Source organism: Doryrhamphus excisus, linkage group LG15, assembly GCF_037039965.1.
Source record: "Doryrhamphus excisus strain RoL-2023G ecotype Guam linkage group LG15, RoL_Dexc_Guam_v1.1, whole genome shotgun sequence".
NCBI classification, from domain to species: domain Eukaryota; kingdom Metazoa; phylum Chordata; class Actinopteri; order Syngnathiformes; family Syngnathidae; genus Doryrhamphus; species Doryrhamphus excisus.
Genome location: NC_136371.1, coordinates 18,520,027 through 18,543,867, shown reverse-complemented (window position 1 = coordinate 18,543,867; position 23,841 = coordinate 18,520,027). Strand labels below are relative to the sequence as shown.

General features: G+C 44.3%; 1 protein-coding gene across 1 annotated transcript; it reads left to right on the top strand.

The window, feature by feature from the left end:
• Positions 1 to 853: 853 nt before the first annotated feature.
• On the top strand, positions 854 to 16,015 carry ntsr1 (neurotensin receptor 1 (high affinity)). Its single transcript, XM_058050862.2, has 4 exons — positions 854 to 1,596; positions 10,167 to 10,368; positions 14,761 to 14,845; positions 15,733 to 16,015. The coding sequence occupies exons 1-4, from the start codon at positions 940 to 942 to the stop codon at positions 15,998 to 16,000; spliced, it is 1,212 nt and encodes a 403-aa protein (XP_057906845.2). The 5' UTR covers positions 854 to 939; the 3' UTR covers positions 16,001 to 16,015.
• The last annotated feature ends 7,826 nt before the right edge of the window (positions 16,016 to 23,841 follow it).

The following is a 23,841-nucleotide window of genomic DNA, read 5'->3' as shown; positions in this document are numbered from 1 at the left end:
CCAAAAAATCCTTTTTTTTCAGTGTGTCAGTCTAAATTACTCTGTAAAACTATGAGATAAAAAGGCATAGATTAAAATGGAAATGATGAGATAAAAGATCAAAATGATGGCATAAAAGTGAAGACCATGAGACAAAAAGTCAAACCTACTGGATAAAAAGTCACAATTATTCAATTTAAATTGAAATTGTGGGATAAACGGTCAAAAATGTGAACTACAAAGTCATAATTATGAGGTAAAAGTCAAAACTATTCAGAAAAATTATGAGATCAAAATTGAAATTATGGGATGAAAGGTCAAAATGATACTATTATAAAGTCATAATTACGAGAAGAAAAGTCAAAATTTTGACATTAAAATTTAAATTAGGAGATCAAAATTATGGCTAAAAGTACCAATTATGAGATAATGGGTAAAGGTCAAAATTGTGCAATACAATTATAAATAAAAGAAAAAATAATAAATAAACATAGTATGAAATAATTATAAGATTAAAATTTAAATTATGAGATGAGATCAAAATTCCGCAATAAAAAGTCCTAATTATGAGGTTAAAAAAGGTCAAAACTAGTAGATAAAAAGTCAAAATGTAAAAAAATTGTTTGTATTTTTACTTTACTCATTTTTGGATTCATTTTTGCTTTTTTAGAGCGAATCTTTTGTGACTATTTTTAGTTGCAATGTGCTGTTTTCTTGTGTGACGGTAAAGAAAAAGTACAGTACAAAAGTACATTTTGCAGCAGGAAAAAGATATTTTCTAGGAAATGAAAAAAAGGCGAGAAAGATTGAGCCATGTGACGTCATCGGAGGGTCCACGCCTCCTGCTGCAGAACATAAAAGCCGTTCTCCTCCGTCCTCCTCGTACCGGACCGGTCCGTGTCCACCTGGCGTGCGTGGCCAAAGTCCTCCCCGGTCCCCCCTCGCGCGCGTCCAGCCGACATGGACGCCAACCGGACGCACTTCGGGCGCGACGCGCACAGCCCGGGAGCTTTGGGGCAGAGACTCCGGGGGAACCTATCTCTCTTCCCGAACGGCACCCCCGCCCCCGAGGCGGAGGACCTGGACGTGAACACGGACTTGTGCTCCAAGGTGGCGGTGACCGTCATCTACGCGCTGGTGTTCGCCGTGGGCTCGACGGGCAACGCCGTCACCCTGTGCACCCTGCTGCGCAAGAAGAGCCTGCAGAACCTGCAGAGCACCGTCCACTACCACCTGAGCAGCCTGGCCGCGTCCGACCTGCTCATCCTGGTGCTGTCCATGCCCATCGAGCTGTACAACTTCATCTGGGTCCACCACCCGTGGGTGTTCGGGGACGCCGTGTGCCGCGGCTACTACTTCCTGCGGGACAGCTGCTCGTACGCCACGGCCTTCAACATCGCCTCCCTGAGCGCGGAGCGCTACATGGCCATCTGCCACCCCTTCAAGGCCAAGAGCATCATGTCCCGCAGCCGCACCAAGAAGCTCATCGGCGGCGTGTGGCTCGCCTCCTTCGCCCTGGCGGCGCCGATGCTCTTCATCATGGGGCAGGAGGCGCGCCGCGGCGAGAACATTTGCACCGCCACCGTGGCCCCCGTCACCGTGAAGGCCGTGCTCCAGGTGGGTGCCCGCCTCCCGTCTTTTGGTGTCCCGAGACCTTCTCGCACAGGAACTGGAGGAAATGCAAATAGTCTGTTCCGGGGTGCACTTGTGGCCGCCATGAATAAAACTTTATTCAGAGTCGCGTTGGAAACGTTCTCATAACACACAAGAACATGACACATAGAACATGGCACATAGAACATGGAACATAGAATGTCAAACATAGAATGTCAAACATAGAACATGACACATAGAACATGGCACATAGAACATGGAACATAGAATGTCAAACATAGAATGTCAAACATAGAACATGACACATAGAACATGGCACATAGAACATGGCACATAGAATGTCAAACATAGAACATGACACATAGACATGGCACATAGAACATGGAACATAGAATGTCGAACATAGAACATGACACATAGAATGTCGAACATAGAACATGACACATAGAACATGACACATAGAACATGGCACATAGAACATGGCACATAGAACATGGCACATAGAATGTCAAACATAGAACATGACACATAGACATGGCACATAGAACATGGAACATAGAATGTCGAACATAGAACATGACACATAGAATATCGAACATAGAACATGACACATAGAACATGGCACATAGAACATGGAACATAGAATGTCGAACATAGAATTGAGAACATGGCGCATGGAAGATGGAACATAGAATGTCGAACATAGAACATGACACAGAACATGGCACATAGAACATGGAACATAGAATGTCGAACATAGAACATGACACATAGAACATGGAACATAGAATGTGGAACATAGAACATGGAACATAGAATGTGGAACATAGAACATGGCACATAGAATGTGGAACATAGAACATGACACATAGAACATGGAACATAGAATGTGGAACATAGAACATGACACATAGAACATGGAACATAGAATGTGGAACATAGAACATGACACATAGAACATGGAACATAGAATGTGGAACATAGAACATGACACATAGAACATGGAACATAGAATGTGGAACATAGAAGATGGCACACTAGTGAGCTGTGAGAAATCGTCAGGTGTGCCGAGAGCAATTCTGCAATATCACTTTTTTTTTTACAAAATGAACATTTCTGAATCATTTTCTGATTGATTGTTTGATTTCAAATTATTTCTAGTAAGTTTTCTTCTGAGAATATTTTGACTTTATTCTTGTAAAGGGATATCCTTTTCTTGTTAGAGGACGTTTTTCTCTAGAAATGCTCTTTTTTTAACCCCCTCACTTTTGCTATTTTTTAAAATGAAAATTCAAATATTTCAACTTCCATCCTAAGTCATATAAGTTTATAAAAACTTTCTTTTAGTAATACTATGACTTCCTTCCCATAATGTTGGGACTTAATGACCCCAGGCTCCAGTCCCAGCAAGGGCCAACCGCTGGTGACAAATCTAAATCTTCTAGCATAATACTCCAAATGGTTGTGAAAACCATCCTCAGATTGTAAACCAAGTGGGTACCCTAACCGTGTATTCCTGTAGTACTTGGAATCAAGTATTTGTATAGCATAATTGTGTCGGTCGTGTGCGCCGCATGTTACATTATTAATGTTAGCAGAGGGTCACCGTCCTGGAGGAGGAAGCCGTGCTTTGTCATCTGGTTGTGATGTTAAGCCACTTTCACTCCTTCGGGGCCATGCACGCTTCCCAGCGCCGGGGCGGGTGGGTGGTGATCCCAGAAGCAGGCCAACAGTCCAATTTGCCAAGTTCCGAGGGGGGGGTTTTGTTTGTTTTTTTTGCTCTCAGCTCACGTTGGACCCTTGGAAACACTGCAAGGGGCGACGGCATGAAGCCAACTCAGCACAAAGAAGAACAACTTGGCAAGAAAACCCATAATACATCATAGTATATAATATGGATTGTATATACTGTATACAGTACAACTTTCTTCTCACCCCTCCACCACATCAAATCTGTACAAAAACATCCATCATACAAACATAGAGAACTTCTTGATATCATTAAAGCCCTCTAGACATGAAATAACACCCCTATAGTCGCCTTTACACTCCTATTATTACCTAATATAGTAGACATAATAAGAGGAAACGTGGCTAGAGATAGAGATAGGAAACCAGTTTATCGTATGGTACGATACATTTTAACATATTATTAGAGCCCTCTAAACATGAAGTAAACATCAAATAGTTGCCTTTCCAATATTCCAATTCTATGCTACTGAAGTTGTTGATGTTATTTTTGAGCCAATAATGGCTGACGGGTCTATTTCTGACTTCCTATTTTCCGTGGGCCCCCCGAGCGTTGTTGGTGTTCCGCCAGACGGATTCCCCCGGCTTATCTGCTCCCTGACTATTAACGAGCGGAGGAGGTGGTATTTATCTTGTCCTCCTCGCATAAGCGTGCTGGGACGCTTCTTTCATACCCAAGCAAACATCCGTCTCACTCTCGCTGCAAATATTTGCACAGGTTTGACATGGCTAATGCACTTGGTAGATTTGTTGACGGCAGGCCCAAAGGGTCTGTCTCTCGTCTCCATGCATCCTGTCGCTTATAGTCGGGTGTTCATTCATTCATTCATTTTCTACCGCTTATCCTCACGAGGGTCGCGGGGGTGCTGGAGCCTATCCCAGCTGTCTTCGGGCGAGAGGCGGGGTACACCCTGGACTGGTCGCCAGCCAATCATAGTCGGGTGTGAGTATCTAAAAAACAAAACAAAAACCGGTAACATGACAAGGAAAAGTCTCGTAGTCAAAATGCGAAAGGGTGTTTTGGCGCCACCTAGTGGCTGCAATCATTGTGCGCTTGCTGTGACGTACGTGTCTGTGTTATACTCGACATAATCCTGGCATGTTTCACGTTTTCCTGTGACGGCGATCGCTTTTGTCCGCCTCTGTCACACGTAAAGCAACCGATGGAAGGACGAGCACGGCGAGCAGCCCTTGGCTTGGAGCCACCGCTAATGAAAGCAAAATCATTTCATCAGCATGATGAACTTTTTATCCTCAGATTTTTGGTTTTATTTTTGTAAAATTACTACCGATTTTTTCCCACCTATTTTGGCTGTTTCACAAACATTTCAACTTTCTTCTTGCATAAAGTATTATGCAAAAATATTATGACTCTATTTCTAAGGGGAATTTATTCCCATAATATTCTGAATCTAATCTTTGGTCCCATAATATTATGAATTTATTCCCATGATATTATAACTTCATCCCCAACCTCATTTTCCAAAAATGACAACCTTTTTTTGTTTTGTTTTGTTTGGTTCTTCAAAAAAAATAGGTCTTTTTTCTTTAATATTTCACCTTTATGCTATGAAAGGGATATCATAATATTATGTGTTTATTCTCTTAGATTACAGCATTTTTCTGTAATATTTCTAAATGTCCCGGGACACACTTTGGACACCCCTGATACGGACACTCCTCTTGTCCATGTGATGACTTCAGGCGAGGATTATCTCCCATGGCGGCTTTCATTTGGGAGAGATGGACAACTGAGATCAAGTCTGGACGGGTTCCTGTTGGGGAAAAGCACATAGGAGGCAAAGCGGATGCTCGCGATGGTTTCAGAGATGAACTTGTTGATTTAGCAGATTGGCTCACATATTAAAAATCACATGGGTCAAAAAACAGCTGAAAATGAAAAATATTTTTTCCATTTCCAACAAAGGTTTTGGTCATTTTAGAAAAACAAAAAACAAGATCATTTTCATTCATTCATTCATTTTCTACCGCTTTTCCTCAAGAGGGTCGCGGGGGTGCTGGAGCCTATCCCAGCTGTCTTGGGGCGAGAGGCGGGGTCCACCCTGGACTGGTGGCCAGCCAATCACAGGGCACATATAGACAAACAACCATTCACACTCACATTCATACCTATGGACAATTTGGAGTCGCTAATTAACCTAGCATGTTTCTGGAATGTGGGAGGAAACCGGAGTACCCGGAGAAAACCCACGCATGCACGGGGAGAACATGCAAACTCCACACAGAGATGGCCGAGGGTGGAATTGAACCCTGGTTTCCTAGCTGTGAGGTCTGCCCGCTAACCACTCGACTGCCGTGCTGTCCGTCATTTTCATAGCATAAAATTCCAAATTTAAAGAAATGTTTTGAATATATTTTTAAATTGTAATAATTATGAGAACAAAACAAAACTAATATTTGTAATTTTTGGAAAATTATAATATTATTCTTCTTTGTTGATTTATTTCAGACATGCATGCAATGTTACATTGATGTACATGACATATACACATATATAATATACACACCATTGCTACACATGTCTGAAAAGGAGCAGGAAGAAGCAAAGCTTATTAAATCCTACCTTCGCCACGGCAGAGCAGTTGCCAATTCAGTGAGTGATTTTTCTCTCTTTGTCCACACATATAATCACAGAATCCCACACAAAACAAAACAAATAAACAAACAAAAAGAGAAAAGTGGGAAAATCGGTCACCCTGGCGAAATCCCAGGACATTGCTGAAGCACACCACCATCCCCACCAGACAAAAAAATCCTGTCATTCTAGTAGCGTACAGATGATTTATTAAAGACAGACGGTGTTTCTTTTTTAAATATATTGTATGTTATTGGAATAAAGTCTAAATATTATTGGAATAAAAACAAAATGTTTTTAAAAAAAAAAGCCAAAATGGGGTAAAAAAAAAAGCTGTATGTGTCAAAGCTGAGATGCACTGTGGAAGACAGCAGGTAGTACTACTTAGCAGTACTACTCCTATGACCATGCATGATTGAAGACAAAGTAGGAATGTGAGTGCGTACGAGTGCAGCAGTGATGGAGTGTTGCTGCCTTGAACCGCTGCGTGTCAAACTCTTTCGTTTATTTTCTGTCCGCCTCACGGCGAGCAGCCAAATGATGGATATGCCAGGGTATGAAGGATTGTGAAAATCAGCATCTTCAGCTGCCTGGCGCCTCTGATAATGTTAATTAGCGTCGTCGCCCGCTGCCACGACGACGTGACGTGCTTGTCTGACGGCGTACGTGACGCTAAAGGCAAGTGTAGCCGGAGGACGTCTTTGTGTTGGTGTCATCCGGCAAGGACACAACACAACAAAAGGACCACATGACTGAGTGTACGATACGATATGACTCACGCTGATTACAGCACCATACGATATGACTCACTTCGATTACAGCACCATACGATATGACTCACGCCAATTACAGCACCATACCATGTGGCCCGCTTCGATTACAGCACCATACGATATGACTCACTTCAATTACAGCACCATACGATATGACTCACTTCAATTACAGCACCATACGATATGACTCACGCCGATTACAGCACCATACGATATGACTCACGCCGATTACAGCACCATATGATATGACTCACTTCAATTACAGCACCATACGATATGACTCACTTCAATTACAGCACCATACGATATGACTCACTTCGATTACAGCACCATACGATATGACTCACTTCAATTACAGCACCATACGATATGACTCACTTCGATTACAGCACCATACGATATGACTCACTTTGATTACAGCACCATACGATATGACTCACTTCAATTACAGAACCATACGATATGACTCACTTCAATTACAGCACCATACGATATGACTCACTTCGATTACAGCACCATATGATATGACTCACTTCAATTACAGCACCATACGATATGACTCACTTCAATTACAGAACCATACGATATGACTCACTTTGATTACAGCACCATACGATATGACTCACTTCGATTACAGAACCATACGATATGACTCACTTCAATTACAGCACCATACGATATGACTCACTTCGATTACAGCACCATACGATATGACTCACTTCAATTACAGCACCATACGATATGACTCACTTCGATTACAGCACCATACGATATGACTCACTTCAATTACAGCACCATACGATATGACTCACTTCGATTACAGCACCATACGATATGACTCACTTCGATTACAGCACCATACGATATGACTCACTTCGATTACAGCACCATACGATATGACTCACTTCAATTACAGCACCATACGATATGACTCACTTCAATTACAGCACCATACGATATGACTCACTTCGATTACAGCACCATACGATATGACTCACTTCGATTACAGCACCATACGATATGACTCACTTTGATTACAGCACCATACGATATGACTCACTTCGATTACAGCACCATACGATATGACTCACTTCGATTACAGCACCATATGATATGACTCACTTCAATTAGGACAGGGTAGATCAGACCAATCTGATTTGATTGACTCCAATAATTATACGATGCGTAACGATACTACACTACTATACACGACTATACCATACAATCTGATTCATAATTCCACTCTCAGGGAGAAGGTTCTGCAGCATCCGCTGTAGAACAAGCAGGTTTAGAGACAGCTACTCCCTCTGGCCATCAGACTGCTCAATGCCAAATAAGCCTCTACTAATTATTTGTACAAATTACTGTTTACGCTGTACATTGTTCATATTTCATATAGTTCATATTATTTATTATTACACGGGAGCCAGGCAACAGCATTTGGTTGCCAGTTTCACTGCTGTGTTATTGTGCAATGACAATAATAAAGTCTATGTCTACGTCTACGTCTGTACAATATGATATGCCAATTATCAGTGAGGTGGAGATCCACTCCAAGTTTGATCCAGTATGATTCAGGCCAATTCCCATGCGATACAGTATGGCATGATTTCCTCTAACGATGCAATAGTAACGACCTGGATAGCTTGCTTACGTATTCTATACCATCAATGTGGAATTATCCAACATAAGGGCAATTGGATGCATGGAGAGATACGCTGCGGAACGCTGCGGAACATCACTCGTGCGCTGCGTGCGTCACTCGTGTGACGATATCCACTCGCAGGTGCATGAAGCGTTGGCACCTAGCTAACATGAAACATTGCTAATCCCCCCCCCCCCCCCCAACACAACGTGTCAACGTGATCCAGGGTGAAAGCCGAGCCAGGCCACCATCACAACAGAGCACATTGTCTTGTTCCTGTGTACTGTACGTGTACTACGTGTACTACGTGTACTACGTGTACTACGTGTACTACACGGATTACTCGATATCTCTATGGACACAACACAAATTCAATTCTATATTTCTAGGATTATTTTGTTGGATTAGAATTTCAGTTTTTATGTTTTTATGTGGCTGCACGGTGAACGAGTGGGTAACGTGCAAGCCACACAGCTAGGAGAACAGAGTTCGATTCCACCCTCGGGCATCTCTGTGTGGAGTTTGCATGTTCTCCAAAATTCCAAATTGTTCAACTTTGGAGGTTCAACTGCAGCCTGTTCTAATCCAAGGTAGATGCTGATGCTGATGCTGATGCTGGATGGGATGCAGGATACTGATTGTGATGCTAGATGGGGATGTTAATGCTGGATACCGATTCTGATGATGCATGTTGATGCTGGATGTGGATGTTGATGTGGCTGCTGGATGCTGATTCGATTGCTAGATGCTGGATAGTGGTATTGATGCTAGATGCGGATGCTGGATGCTGATGCTGGATAGTGGTATTGATGCTAGCTGTGGATGCTGGATGCTGATGCTGGATAGTGGTATTGATGCTAGATGCAGATGCTGGATGCTGATGCTGGATAGTGGTATTGATGCTAGATGCGGATGCTGGATGCTGATGCTGGATAGTGGTATTGATGCTAGATGCGGATGCTGGATGCTGGATGCTGATGCTGGATAGTGGTATTGATGCTAGATGCGGATGCTGGATGCTGATGCTGGATAGTGGTATTGATGCTGGATGCGGATGCTGGATGCTGGATGCTGATGCTGGATAGTGGTATTGATGCTGGATGCGGATGCTGGATGCTAATGTTGAAGTGGGATGGTGGTAGCGGAGCCATCAGTAAATATAAGTAAATAAGTAAATATCCAGAGACAAGGAGCTAAATGAGACAACTGAGATGTGAGCACTTCATCAACAAGGTTGGAGTCCTGTGTTCTTTGGCTGCGTGTGAACGTGCGGCGCGTATAATAACTCACGGCGCTGAAGAGTGCCACCTTGGTGTCATTTATCCCAGTGCCGCTTATTATGATGAGCGGGGTGTCATCCCTCACCCGGTGGGGCTATTCTGCGTCGCCGGCTTTAAACATGACCGCTTCCCTGTCAGCACTGGAAGTCAATATTTTTTAAGCTGAGCCCCCTTTGTGGCGTTTCCTCCACCCCAGCCTTTCCGCTTCAATCAGTGTCGGAGGCAGGGAGCTTTCCCCCAGCATTGTTCATTAAAGCCATTAACATTTTTCATCCACGATTCCCTGCGTGGCTTCCATCAACATCCCTCACGTGACCTCTCCACGTGGCAACAAACCTCTGCAGCGGTGCTTCTCAATGATCCTTCAAGCATGAATGAAAACATTAGTCCCCTCTGCCTCTCGTTCTTCTACAGGATGATGAAACCTTCTCTTAAAGCTATCCTATGATGACTTTTTAATGAGGCACAAGTGTGATGACAACCCTAGAACAGGAAATGGAACTCATGAATACTCTTCTGTCTCCTAACAGATCAACGCCTTACTGTCCTTCATCTTACCCATGGTGGCCATCTCCACCCTGAATAGGGTCATAGCCAATCAGCTGTTGAGAATGTTCAGAGAGGCGGAGCCAGACAACCGCATCTGCATCGTCGGCCGAAACCCCACCATGCTCAACGTCTCCACGGAACCCAGCCGCGCTCAGTCGCTTCGCCACGGAGTTCTGGTTCTACGTAAGTGTCTTAAGTGGTTCGTGTTTAGTTTGTAGACCCTACGGGCTCTAATTCCATGGCGCAGCGCAAGGTGGCGCAGGGAGGCGCAGTGGTAAGTTGGTCCATTATTATTGCCACCAGACCACATGAATTCCCCTTGTTGAGATTCCTTTGCTGCTTTCGCAATAAAAAGCGTGGGAACCTAAAAAAGAAAATGTGAGAAGTTCATAAGGTCTCGTGACAGAAAACAAGCATGAGGCGTATGTGATCCAAAAAAATCACCTTCGAAGATTTAGTTGTTTAAAATCAAATCAAACGTTTGTTTGCACATTGGATGTAGAATTCGAACACTGGGAGTTTGTTGTGTTTGTACAATATGTATATTTATATCGTGTATATGTGGTGCATAATAGTCCATAAAGGGCTGCAGACGGCCTGAGAAAAGAACGAGAGGGTGGATGCGTGATGACTGAATGGCGGTGGGAAAGTGCAGAATGGAAGCACATGAACGTCTTATGGAAAATCTGCCTGGGGAAAATGCAAACACTTCACAGTCTGTGCTGCACTTTGGCACTAAATACATTGAGGGACGGAAAGACGGATGGACGGATGGATAGACAGATAGCTGATAGGTAGACGGATGGATGGATAGACAGTGGGTGGACGGATAGACAGTGGGTGGACAGATACATGGATGGACAGATACATGGGTGGACAGATACATGGGTGGACAGATACATGGGTGGACAGATACATGGGTGGACAGATACATGGGTGGACAGATACATGGATGGACAGATACATGGATGGACAGATACATGGATGGACAGATACATGGATGGACAGATACATGGATGGACAGATACATGGATGGACAGATACATGGATGGACAGATACATGGATGGACAGATACATGGATGGACAGATACATGGGTGGACAGATACATGGGTGGACAGATACATGGGTGGACAGATACATGGGTGGACAGATACATGGGTGGACAGATACATGGGTGGACAGATACATGGGTGGACAGATACATGGGTGGACAGATACATGGGTGGACAGATACATGGGTGGACAGATACATGGGTGGACAGATACATGGATGGACAGATACATGGGTGGACAGATACATGGATGGACAGATACATGGATGGACAGATACATGGATGGACCCATACATGGGTGGACAGATACATGGATGGACAGATACATGGATGGACAGATACATGGGTGGACAGATACATGGGTGGACAGATACATGGATGGACAGATACATGGGTGGACAGATACATGGGTGGACAGATACATGGGTGGACAGATACATGGGTGGACAGATACATGGATGGACAGATACATGGGTGGACAGATACATGGATGGACCCATACATGGGTGGACAGATACATGGATGGACAGATACATGGATGGACAGATACATGGGTGGACAGATACATGGGTGGACAGATACATGGATGGACAGATACATGGATGGACAGATACATGGATGGACAGATACATGGATGGACAGATACATGGGTGGACAGATACATGGGTGGACAGATACATGGGTGGACAGATACATGGATGGACAGATACATGGGTGGACAGATACATGGATGGACAGATACATGGATGGACAGATACATGGATGGACACATACATGGGTGGACAGATACATGGGTGGACACATACATGGATGGACACATACATGGGTGGACAGATACATGGATGGACAGATACATGGGTGGACAGATACATGGATGGACAGATACATGGATGGACAGATACATGGATGGACAGATACATGGATGGACAGATACATGGGTGGACAGATACATGGGTGGACAGATACATGGATGGACAGATACATGGGTGGACACATACATGGATGGACACATACATGGGTGGACAGATACATGGGTGGACAGATACATGGGTGGACAGATACATGGATGGACAGATACATGGATGGACAGATACATGGGTGGACAGATACATGGGTGGACAGATACATGGATGGACAGATACATGGATGGACAGATACATGGGTGGACAGATACATGGGTGGACAGATACATGGGTGGACAGATACATGGGTGGACAGATACATGGGTGGACAGATACATGGGTGGACAGATACATGGGTGGACAGATACATGGGTGGACAGATACATGGGTGGACAGATACATGGGTGGACAGATACATGGGTGGACAGATACATGGGTGGACAGATACATGGGTGGACAGATACATGGATGGACAGATACATGGATGGACAGATACATGGATGGACAGATACATGGATGGACAGATACATGGATGGACAGATACATGGATGGACACATACATGGATGGACAGATACATGGATGGACAGATACATGGGTGGACAGATACATGGGTGGACAGATACATGGATGGACAGATACATGGATGGACAGATACATGGATGGACAGATACATGGATGGACAGATACATGGATGGACAGATACATGGATGGACAGATACATGGATGGACAGATACATGGGTGGACAGATACATGGATGGACAGATACATGGGTGGACAGATACATGGATGGACAGATACATGGGTGGACAGATACATGGATGGACACATACATGGGTGGACACATACATGGGTGGACAGATACATGGATGGACAGATACATGGATGGACCCATACATGGGTGGACAGATACATGGATGGACAGATACATGGATGGACAGATACATGGGTGGACAGATACATGGGTGGACAGATACATGGATGGACAGATACATGGATGGACAGATACATGGGTGGACAGATACATGGGTGGACAGATACATGGGTGGACAGATACATGGATGGACAGATACATGGGTGGACAGATACATGGATGGACCCATACATGGGTGGACAGATACATGGATGGACAGATACATGGATGGACAGATACATGGGTGGACAGATACATGGGTGGACAGATACATGGATGGACAGATACATGGATGGACAGATACATGGATGGACAGATACATGGATGGACAGATACATGGATGGACAGATACATGGGTGGACAGATACATGGGTGGACAGATACATGGGTGGACAGATACATGGATGGACAGATACATGGGTGGACAGATACATGGATGGACAGATACATGGATGGACAGATACATGGATGGACACATACATGGGTGGACAGATACATGGGTGGACACATACATGGATGGACACATACATGGGTGGACAGATACATGGATGGACAGATACATGGGTGGACAGATACATGGATGGACAGATACATGGATGGACAGATACATGGATGGACAGATACATGGATGGACAGATACATGGGTGGACAGATACATGGGTGGACAGATACATGGATGGACAGATACATGGGTGGACACATACATGGATGGACACATACATGGGTGGACAGATACATGGGTGGACAGATACATGGGTGGACAGATACATGGATGGACAGATACATGGATGGACAGATACATGGGTGGACAGATACATGGGTGGACAGATACATGGATGGACAGATACATGGATGGACAGATACATGGGTGGACAGATACATGGGTGGACAGATACATGGGTGGACAGATACATGGGTGGACAGATACATGGGTGGACAGATACATGGGTGGACAGATACATGGGTGGACAGATACATGGGTGGACAGATACATGGGTGGACAGATACATGGGTGGACAGATACATGGGTGGACAGATACATGGGTGGACAGATACATGGATGGACAGATACATGGATGGACAGATACATGGATGGACAGATACATGGATGGACAGATACATGGATGGACAGATACATGGATGGACACATACATGGATGGACAGATACATGGATGGACAGATACATGGGTGGACAGATACATGGGTGGACAGATACATGGATGGACAGATACATGGATGGACAGATACATGGATGGACAGATACATGGATGGACAGATACATGGATGGACAGATACATGGATGGACAGATACATGGATGGACAGATACATGGGTGGACAGATACATGGATGGACAGATACATGGGTGGACAGATACATGGATGGACAGATACATGGGTGGACAGATACATGGATGGACACATACATGGGTGGACACATACATGGGTGGACAGATACATGGATCCCATAGTGAAATAGTGAATAGTGAAAGTATCGGTAGAAGGATGCTGCCAGGGAGGAGGCGTAGAGGAAGACCGAAGAGGAGGTTTATGGATGTCGTGAAGGAGGACATGAAGTTAGTTGTAGGTGTGGAAGGCAGGCTTGGATGGAGGACATTGGTTTGCTGTGGGACCCCTGAAGGGTAAAGCCCAAAGAGGAGGAAGAAGACTTCCAGCTGAAGGCGGTTTCTGTGTCTGGTTTGTGTTCAGGCGCGGTGGTCATCGCCTTTGTGGTTTGTTGGCTGCCCTACCACGCCCGCCGCCTCATGTTCTGCTTTGTGAGCGACTGGTCCGAGTGAGTAACGGCTTCTCTCCTCAATGCTAAAATATATTCTTCACATTCCATTCAAAAGCAGATATTATTATCATACATTCTTTTTTTAAATGTGCTGCTTTGCACAAAAGCCACCCATCCTTTGTAAAATATGTACGTGAAATCTAACATATATTATTAGTTATGCAATTAAACATTTTTTATTTCAAATTGTACTTACAACACACACAAAAAAATGTTTAAAGAATTTTTAATCCTACACATGGTGTATGATAAATTTGTTAATCTTAACCCTAATCCTAAAATGATATTATTGTCATCCATTCATTTTCTAAATTCACTGTTTTGCAAAAAAAAAGGCCAAAGAAAAATCATCTAATATATTTGTAATAAAGTCTGCTGTGTGTGAAAAAGGACATGTTTACAGAACATAAACTATACTATTACTTAAAAAAAATAACTATCATTTATTATTTTTTATACAATTATTATTATTAATATTATTACAAAAAACAGTGATTCATAAATTTTCATATTGACTGGTTTACAAAAATGCACAAAAAGACAGAAATGATTATATTTATTACTGATTTGCAAAAAAAAATCATATGTCATTTGTCTTTGAAAATGTTAAATTTTTTATGCTAAAATGTAGTACTATTTTTGAAAAATACATTTTTTTGACTTTTTAATTTAAAAACATATATTGTTGTAACTATAGACATACAAAACTTTAAAAAGTTATAAAATAGGTTTTTGGGATATTTGTGAAAAAGGATAAGTAACGCTAAAATAGCTCACGAAATGATTAAAAAAAATCAGTATTAATTTCCATGTACTCGTTCACAAAGACGCGGGTATATTTGTCGATCAATAAAAGGTGACCATGTGACCCGTGTCCTCCTCAGCGACCTGTACGACTTCTACCACTACTTCTACATGATCACCAACGTTCTCTTCTACGTCAGCTCGGCCATCAACCCGGTGCTCTACAACTTGGTGTCTGCACCCTTCCGCCAGGTCTTCTTCTCCACGCTGCGCTCGCCGTGCCTGCCGTGCCTGCCGTGCGGGCGCCGCTCTCCCGCCATACGTCCCCGGCCTCTCACCCAACACTCTGTCAGCATCTCCAGCAACCACACCCTCTCCACCAACATCGTCAAGGAGACGGCCTACTAGAAAGTACCTTTCACGTAGTACCTGCGGTAGGACGGTGCGGTTTCTGGATTGTCAGATCTGGCAGACGTTACAATAGCAGGTGTTTTATTTTGAAGGTCTGACTGGTCTGACCAGTGATGAAAAACAATGTTTAGTGTGTGTAGTACTGTGTGTGTAATGTGTGTTCACGTAAAGATTACACACATCATTTCCTGCATTGTGGAGGGTCCCTTTGTTACGTGTATCCAATATATGCAATATATCAAATATATCCAATATATCATCATATCAATGCTAACACGTCATATTTGGTCAACGTGCTCCACTCTGACTGTAGCTGATTTTAAAAAAAGTCACCCAGGTGAGAAGTCTGGGTGACTTCTCACCTGGGTGACTTCTCACCCGGGTGACTTCTCTTTGCTCCTGACAACTTCATCTCAGCGCTTCAAATGGAGTTTTCAAGCACTTGTTGCACCCCCAATTTGACTTTAAACAGCGTACACGTATTTTGTATCATCAAACATAGTTTTTTTTCAGGAAATACTAGAGGAACTGAAATATTTATTCATTTACTTGTACTGAACTTTGTACTGTATTTCTTTTGTTTTTGAGTTATTAGATTATTTTATAGGCCAATCAAATTCAATCAAAGTTCCACCCGCCTCCAATTAGTTCCATATTAAACCAACGTTTGTTTGTGCTGCATTTGTGTTGTTTTGTGCAATTAAAATAATTGTTTGTACCGTCGTACTTGTGACTTATGAGTTATTCAAGATGTAAGTTTGGAGTTATTACATAATCAGCCCCCCCATGCGGCAAATGAAAGCAAGCGACATGAAGCGTCTGCGCTGACGTCCGCCGCCACGGCCGAGCACGCGAGCGGACAAACACACGGCGAGCACAACACGGCTCTGACCTTTCGCCACGTGTGCTCCACACCTGAAAACTGATCGCAGCGGTTTTAGAGGACAAATGTCAGTGGTGGGGCTGGGGGGGGGGGGGGGGTGTTATATTATCCATTATATTCAAAAGCACAACTTTATTTCTACAGCTAATACTAAACTGCAGAACATGAAAGACGTCACGCAAAGCTTTGGCGTCGTTCCAGCGACTGCATGGTGACATCCCGGGATGAAAGGATCCCACACGGATTCCACCCCTTTCACACAGCAGACTTCCATGGAAAACATAAACACGAGCACTCATGGGGGCCGGAAGGACAATCCGTGGCTCCGTATTTGCTATTGATCGTCTGCAGAAGGTCACGGTATCCCAGCAGCCCCGGCGCTCCGGTCTTCCTGTCAATATTCCCGCTGCAACCTTTCACCCCGCTCCTAATTCATACTCTCTTTATACAAGCCTTTCTGGGAAACGCAGGGGCTGCCAATCATCATTGCTGTCAATCATGGACACATCTCAGACTTCATAATAATAATAATAATAATAATAATAATAATAATAATCATCATCATCATAAGAGAATAATAGAAGATAATAATTGGTCATTTTTAATAATTGACGTTCACAAATGTCTCCACAAGTAAAGCAAGTTTCCCTGGCCGGAGCAAAGTACCCCATCACGGGAGGAGGCCAAACTAATCCCAACCCTTCCCGACGTGTGGGAATGTGTGGGAATGTGTGGGGGGAATTCTTGGAAGAGCTTGGACACGGTTTGCCGCAGCTTTTCCCCGGGGAGGCGTCACTCTCGTTTGCTTCCGAGCAGCAAGACAGACACGAGACTCCAGAACATTCCTCCTACTCTTCACTGGGAAAAGTACAATACTCCAGTACTACAACATGGGCTGGATACGTATGTACTGTATATTATGGCCGTTCATATTTCTGCAAGCGTTTATTATGGCTTTGTATATTACAGAAACTCTTTATACTTTATACTCTATATACTTGTACTACAGACTCTCTTATTCTATATACTTGTACTACAGACTCTCTTATTCTATATACTTGTACTACAGACTCTCTTATTCTATATACTTGTACTACAGAAAGTCTTATTCTATATACTTGTACTACAGAAAGTCTTGGACTATATACTTGTACTACAGAAAGTCTTAGACTATATACTTGTACTACAGAAAGTCTTATTCTATATACTTGTACTACAGAAAGTCTTGGACTATATACTTGTACTACAGAAAGTCTTATTCTATATACTTGTACTACAGAAAGTCTTAGACTATATACTTGTACTACAGAAAGTCTTAGACTATATACTTGTACTACAGAAAGTCTTGGACTATATACTTGTACTACAGAAAGTGGTGGGTGGTGGGTGGGGGGGGGGGTCTTGGGATGATCGGTGTTGGTGAGTCAGGATCCTGAGAAGAAATCAAACCGGCAGCGTTATTCCGGCGTGCTTCCTCGTATTAATAACCAGACCAGATGATTTGCAGCCAACGCTGCAGCAAAAGCCAGGAGAAGAATCCAAAATGAGCAAATTGCAGGCGGCCAGCAGGCTGGAATTGTTTTTCTGTGGGAGTCTAATTGGATTTGGGATTGCAGCACCATTGGGGTGGCGTACGGATGGACCACCACAGCACCGTACGGATGGACCACCACAGCACCGTACGGATGGACCACCACAGCACCGTACGGATGGACCACCACAGCACCGTACGGATGGACCACCACAGCACCGTACGGATGGACCACCACAGCACCGTACGGATGGACCACCACAGCACCGTACGGATGGACCACCACAGCACCGTACGGATGGACCACCACAGCACCGTACGGATGGACCACCACAGCACCGTACGGATGGACCACCACAGCACCGTACGGATGGACCACCACAGCACCGTACGGATGGACCACCACAGCACCGTACGGATGGACCACCACAGCACCGTACAAATGGACCAACTGGGAATCCAACATGAAATAAAACGCCAATGATGAAATGAGATGATGCCGCCAAAACAGGAATGTCTCTTCTCCATGTTGTAAGCAAAGGCATCACGGTATGGGGGCTGGGGCGCGTTATTGTGGGGGTCACATCCATGTTGTAAGGTATTAAGGTATGGGGGCTGGGGCGCGTTATTGTGGGGGTCACATCCATGTTGTAAGGTATTAAGGTATGGGGGCTGGGGTGCGTTATTGTGGGGGTCACATCCATGTTGTAAGGTATTAAGGTATGGGGGCTGGGGTGCGTTATTGTGGGGGTCACATCCATGTTGTAAGGTATTAAAGTATGGGGGCTGGGGTGCATTATTGTGGGGGTCACATCCACAAATGTGGGGGTCCTAATCCACGCCAAGATCGTTACATGAATAGCAAATATACTTTCTATCTTCATTTAGATTTATATTTCTATGATTTCATATTTCCTTCCAGTAGCGTAGCGTAGCTTAGCGTAGCTTAGCGTAGCGTAGCTTAGCATAGTCACAGAGTGAGAGTGTGGAAGAAGGTCCGATCAATCAATTTAAAGGTTCCTCCCTGCCAAATATTCCCCGCCTTTATGAAATGTTTGACCTTCGCTGCCGACGCCTCGTTGCCATTCGTGCTGCACAAACGCAAACCACCCGCTGTGTTGCCATGCGCAGTTGGCCCCCATAAAGTGAGAGGCTTGCATTGATTGGAACATCAACAATTTTTTTTACGATGACAGATTTTTAGATGATTTGCTTTGGAGCGTTTGCCCCCCCCGCTGCCATTTTATGTTGGTTGTGGTTTCCACCCGCCGACCGGCAGCCATTGTCATGTCGACAACGTCTGGCATCTGCTGGACCAAAAGGAGCACAGAGATCAACGATTGCGTCGTGGCTGCCTTTAATCAAGCTTTTCATCAGTATTCCATATTCATATTTTCATCAGTATTCCATATTTATATTTTCATCAGTATTCCATATTTATATTTTCATCAGTATTCCATATTTATATATGCCGTATCGAAGGTGTCTTTTACTGCTGCGCCGTGCGCCTCCAGGATTTATGGGCCTGCCGATTGTCTGCACCGGCCTGATGAAAGAGCTCAGACGTGTTGAAGGGAAAACATCAGACGCCGGCTTCATTCTGAGGAGCTGAGGAGGAGCTGAGGAGGAGCTGAGGAGGAGCTGAGGAGGAGCTGAGGAGGAGCTGAGGAGGAGCTGAGGAGGAGCTGAGGAGGAGCTGAGGAGGAGCTGAGGAGGAGCTGAGGAGGAGCTGAGGAGGAGCTGAGGAGGAGCTGAGGAGGAGCTGAGGAGGAGCTGAGGAGGAGCTGAGGAGGAGCTGAGGAGGAGCTGAGGAGGAGCTGAGGAGGAGCTGAGGAGGAGCTGAGGAGGAGCTGAGGAGGAGCTGAGGAGGAGCTGAGGAGGAGCTGAGGAGGAGCTGAGGAGGAGCTGAGGAGGAGCTGAGGAGGAGCTCGCCGTCATCTCCAAGCCCGCATGAATGACATGAACATCATGGACGACTCCCACATGTTCCTCACGTTCCTGGCTGGATTTGCACCTTTTCAAATGTTACTCTTATCTACTACGTTTGATTTAGTAGTGTAGTAGTGTATTTCATATGGTGGCATAAAGAACAGCAGAAAAGCGCTGGGAGAGCGCTCGTGTTAGCATGCTAACACCTAGCATGAGGTTTATAATATGCTGGTCTACCAATGGAAAGGAAAAATGCTGCTCGGCAACCCTGACAGCACTTTGCTAAATTCTCTCCAATCGAACGCACGGACAATAACATCATCATCATCATCATCATCATAAGAATAACATCATCATCATCATTCTACCTGCTGCTCTGAGTTTCCTACCATGTACAGGGTCCGTGAGGCTGAACTCCTGATGGACACCATCACCTTCCGTCTCCCATCTCCACGGTCCGAATCTACCACACGTCAAGCCTCCCTCGCTTGTCACCCAGGCCAAAAAGCTCTCGTCGCGTCTCTGTTGTGAACTTCACCCCTGCACCGCGGCGCCATCTTGCCTCTTTAACTTCTACCATTCCAGCTGCGGAGTCGACTATCTTCATCAGTGGCCCCCCCTCACCCCACAAGCTATGGTACCTACGGTATGTTCACTCGCATCCTCTCCCTCCACACCTGGCTCCACTCCAGTCTGCTACAAACTCCTCTCTCTTAACTATGTCGACAACTTCCATCTTTTTTAATCCTGACGGCCTCCATCCTAGCAAACATGGCAGTCGGATTTCAACAGTACACTTACAACACGCTGTTCACAGTGCGTGACTATTTACATGTAGTTTCTCTTCTTCCTTATCCGGCTACAATTCTACCCACAGCGCCTCCTGCAGGCCACAGCGGTCACTGCACCCTGCCACTGCTCGCTCTGCCTTTCAGCCTGTTCTTTCACCTCCCAACAAGATGCCATCCCACTGGTCATACCCCCGACTGGACAAGAAATATGCTAATCTGATAAATCTCCGCCCACTCTCCCGCAGCCAAGATCAAATGATGAACTCTCATAACCTCAAATTATCCCTCCTAAATGTCCGCTCTCAACAACAAGGCTCTCATCCTAAATGAATACGTCACTGAAAATAACCTGGACTTCCTCTGTTTGACTGAAACCTGGCACAAACCTTTGGACCCTTTCTCCCTGAACCAAGCAACACCTCCTGGAAAACGCCCGTCCAATCTCCCTCCAAAATGTTCACTCCTTCCAATATATATATATATATATATATATATATATATATATATATATACACACGTATAAAAGCAATATGTTTCTCCAACCATGCTGCATGAACAAGCCACCATTTTGTCATCCTTGTCTTCATCCAGCAGTAATGGTACAGTCCACACGTCAGCACATTGATGACCTGACGTCAGGCCAAAGGAGGGGTTTGATCCCGGTGTTTTGGCGCTATATAGGATGTTCCATCTTTGGCTGGCCGTTAAGAAATCAAACATTGGGTCTTTCCTGCAACAGCCTCAGCATTGCCGTTGCGGTTTTTCAGCTCCTGAGGATGCAGAAAAAGATGCGGGCCAACAGTTAGGTGCCAGCGTGTCCGTTGTCTGAGGTGGCGAGTGGACTTTCCTGATAACATGGGTTGCCATTGAAGGCGTTCAATTCCTCTGCCATGTAAGAAGTCATTGTGGCTTTTGCCTCGCTCTTCGGGCTTAAGCTTTGGATCTGAGCCACCCGGACCACCTAAAAAACACCTTAAGAGTTTGTCCAGAAAACTGAAAAAATAGAAAAATGAACATGGACGACACAAGCGCAACGGCTGCGTCTTCCAGCACGAGATGAGCGCTCCAGGGAGCAGATGACACGAGACAAGAGGCGTGGATATTTAGCAATAGCACTTTATTGAACACAAACAACCCCAAGCCACAATACTGAATGACGAGACCGATCGGCTGCAGCAGACATTCTAGAAAATAGCTGTTCATGTCACTACATTGGATTTTTGTCCTTTTTCTTTTAATGTCAGAAAGACAGATTCAGGTTCTGATGCAGGTTCTTCCAAAACAGTGAATGATCATTTACATATTTATCAACATTATTATTATTATTAGCATCTCTGTAACAAATCATTCACGTGTTCACACGAAAGGAATAACAAGGCAAAGTGCTTTCAGGATTGCATTGTCTGACAAACCAAAAACATGTTCCACTGAGGCGGGGCTAGGCTAGGGTGGGGGCGGGGCCTGCGTCTGTCTAGAAGGGGCAAGGGGGCGGGGTTTAGAGCCTCAAAACATCCATTTTGTTCGGTCTTTAAAAAGACGGGAGCGGGGATTTGCGCCGGGTCGCAATATTTTACGACTTAAGAGGCCAAAAAAACCCAAACCCTCCGACAGGACCACTCGGCTACTTTAGCGTTAAAGGGGGCGATCATGGGAATCTGCATGGGAACATGGTCTGGCTTCACATTCCAGTGGTGTTTAGTCGTATAAATGCTTCTCATAAATAGTTTTTTTACCCAAACAAACATCTACAGGTACAGCAAGCACACTTTATTGGATTTTTTTATTCTAGCTAGCCTTAGGATCATCAAACGGTTTTTGTCCCATACGGCGACTTCTTCCAAAGTGAGAGAAAAGGTGGAGACAAACAACAACAACAACAACAACAACAACAACAAAAAACCCAAAAGGAGGTAGAAGAAATGCTACGAAAAATGAACGAGTGACGCAAACACTTTGCTCGCTAATTAGCGACGCCCGTCAAGGTTGGAGCGCTAGTTTCCCGCGAGGGGCGCTAACGGCAACGCTTTCTGGATTTAACAAGAAAAAAGCCCAAACTATTCCAATTCCAATACGAGGACAAAAAATACATTTGATAGATGAAATCATTTGGACAATTTGAGGGAAAAAGGCCAATGTGTTGTTGTTTTGTGGCTTGGAAAGAGGATACTCTGATAAAGCGAGGAAAACAAAGATGTGTCATTTTGCTGCCGTAAAGTCGGACTTTAAGAGACGATTTGACATCTGGTACAGAAACAAAAGTTTCCATTTGGCTTCAAGTCGGAATCCCACACAAATGGAGCCGTTATGTGCCGAAAAAGTCGCAACGGAACGTTAGAATGGAATTTTACAAAAACAAAAATATCGTTCCCCTCGGAAACTCTGTAAAAATTACGAGCTTGAAAAAGTTGGAATTCTAGGATGTCCAAAAAGACAAATGCTTGCATTGTCTGAAAGTTGTAATAATAGAGGAATAAAGTCGTTATATGCCTTCAAAAAGGCCTCATTGTCCTAATTTCACAAGACTCATACGAAAATAAAGTTGCAACATTAAAACCATGTAAAGTCATAATGTGCCCAGATGATCATTTTTAGCACCTAAAAAAAGACAAATGTTTCCATTGGCTGACCTTTTTACCAGAAAAATATTTGAACATTGCCCCAATTTTACGTGATGAATATGAAAATAAAGTTGAATATTTTCAAC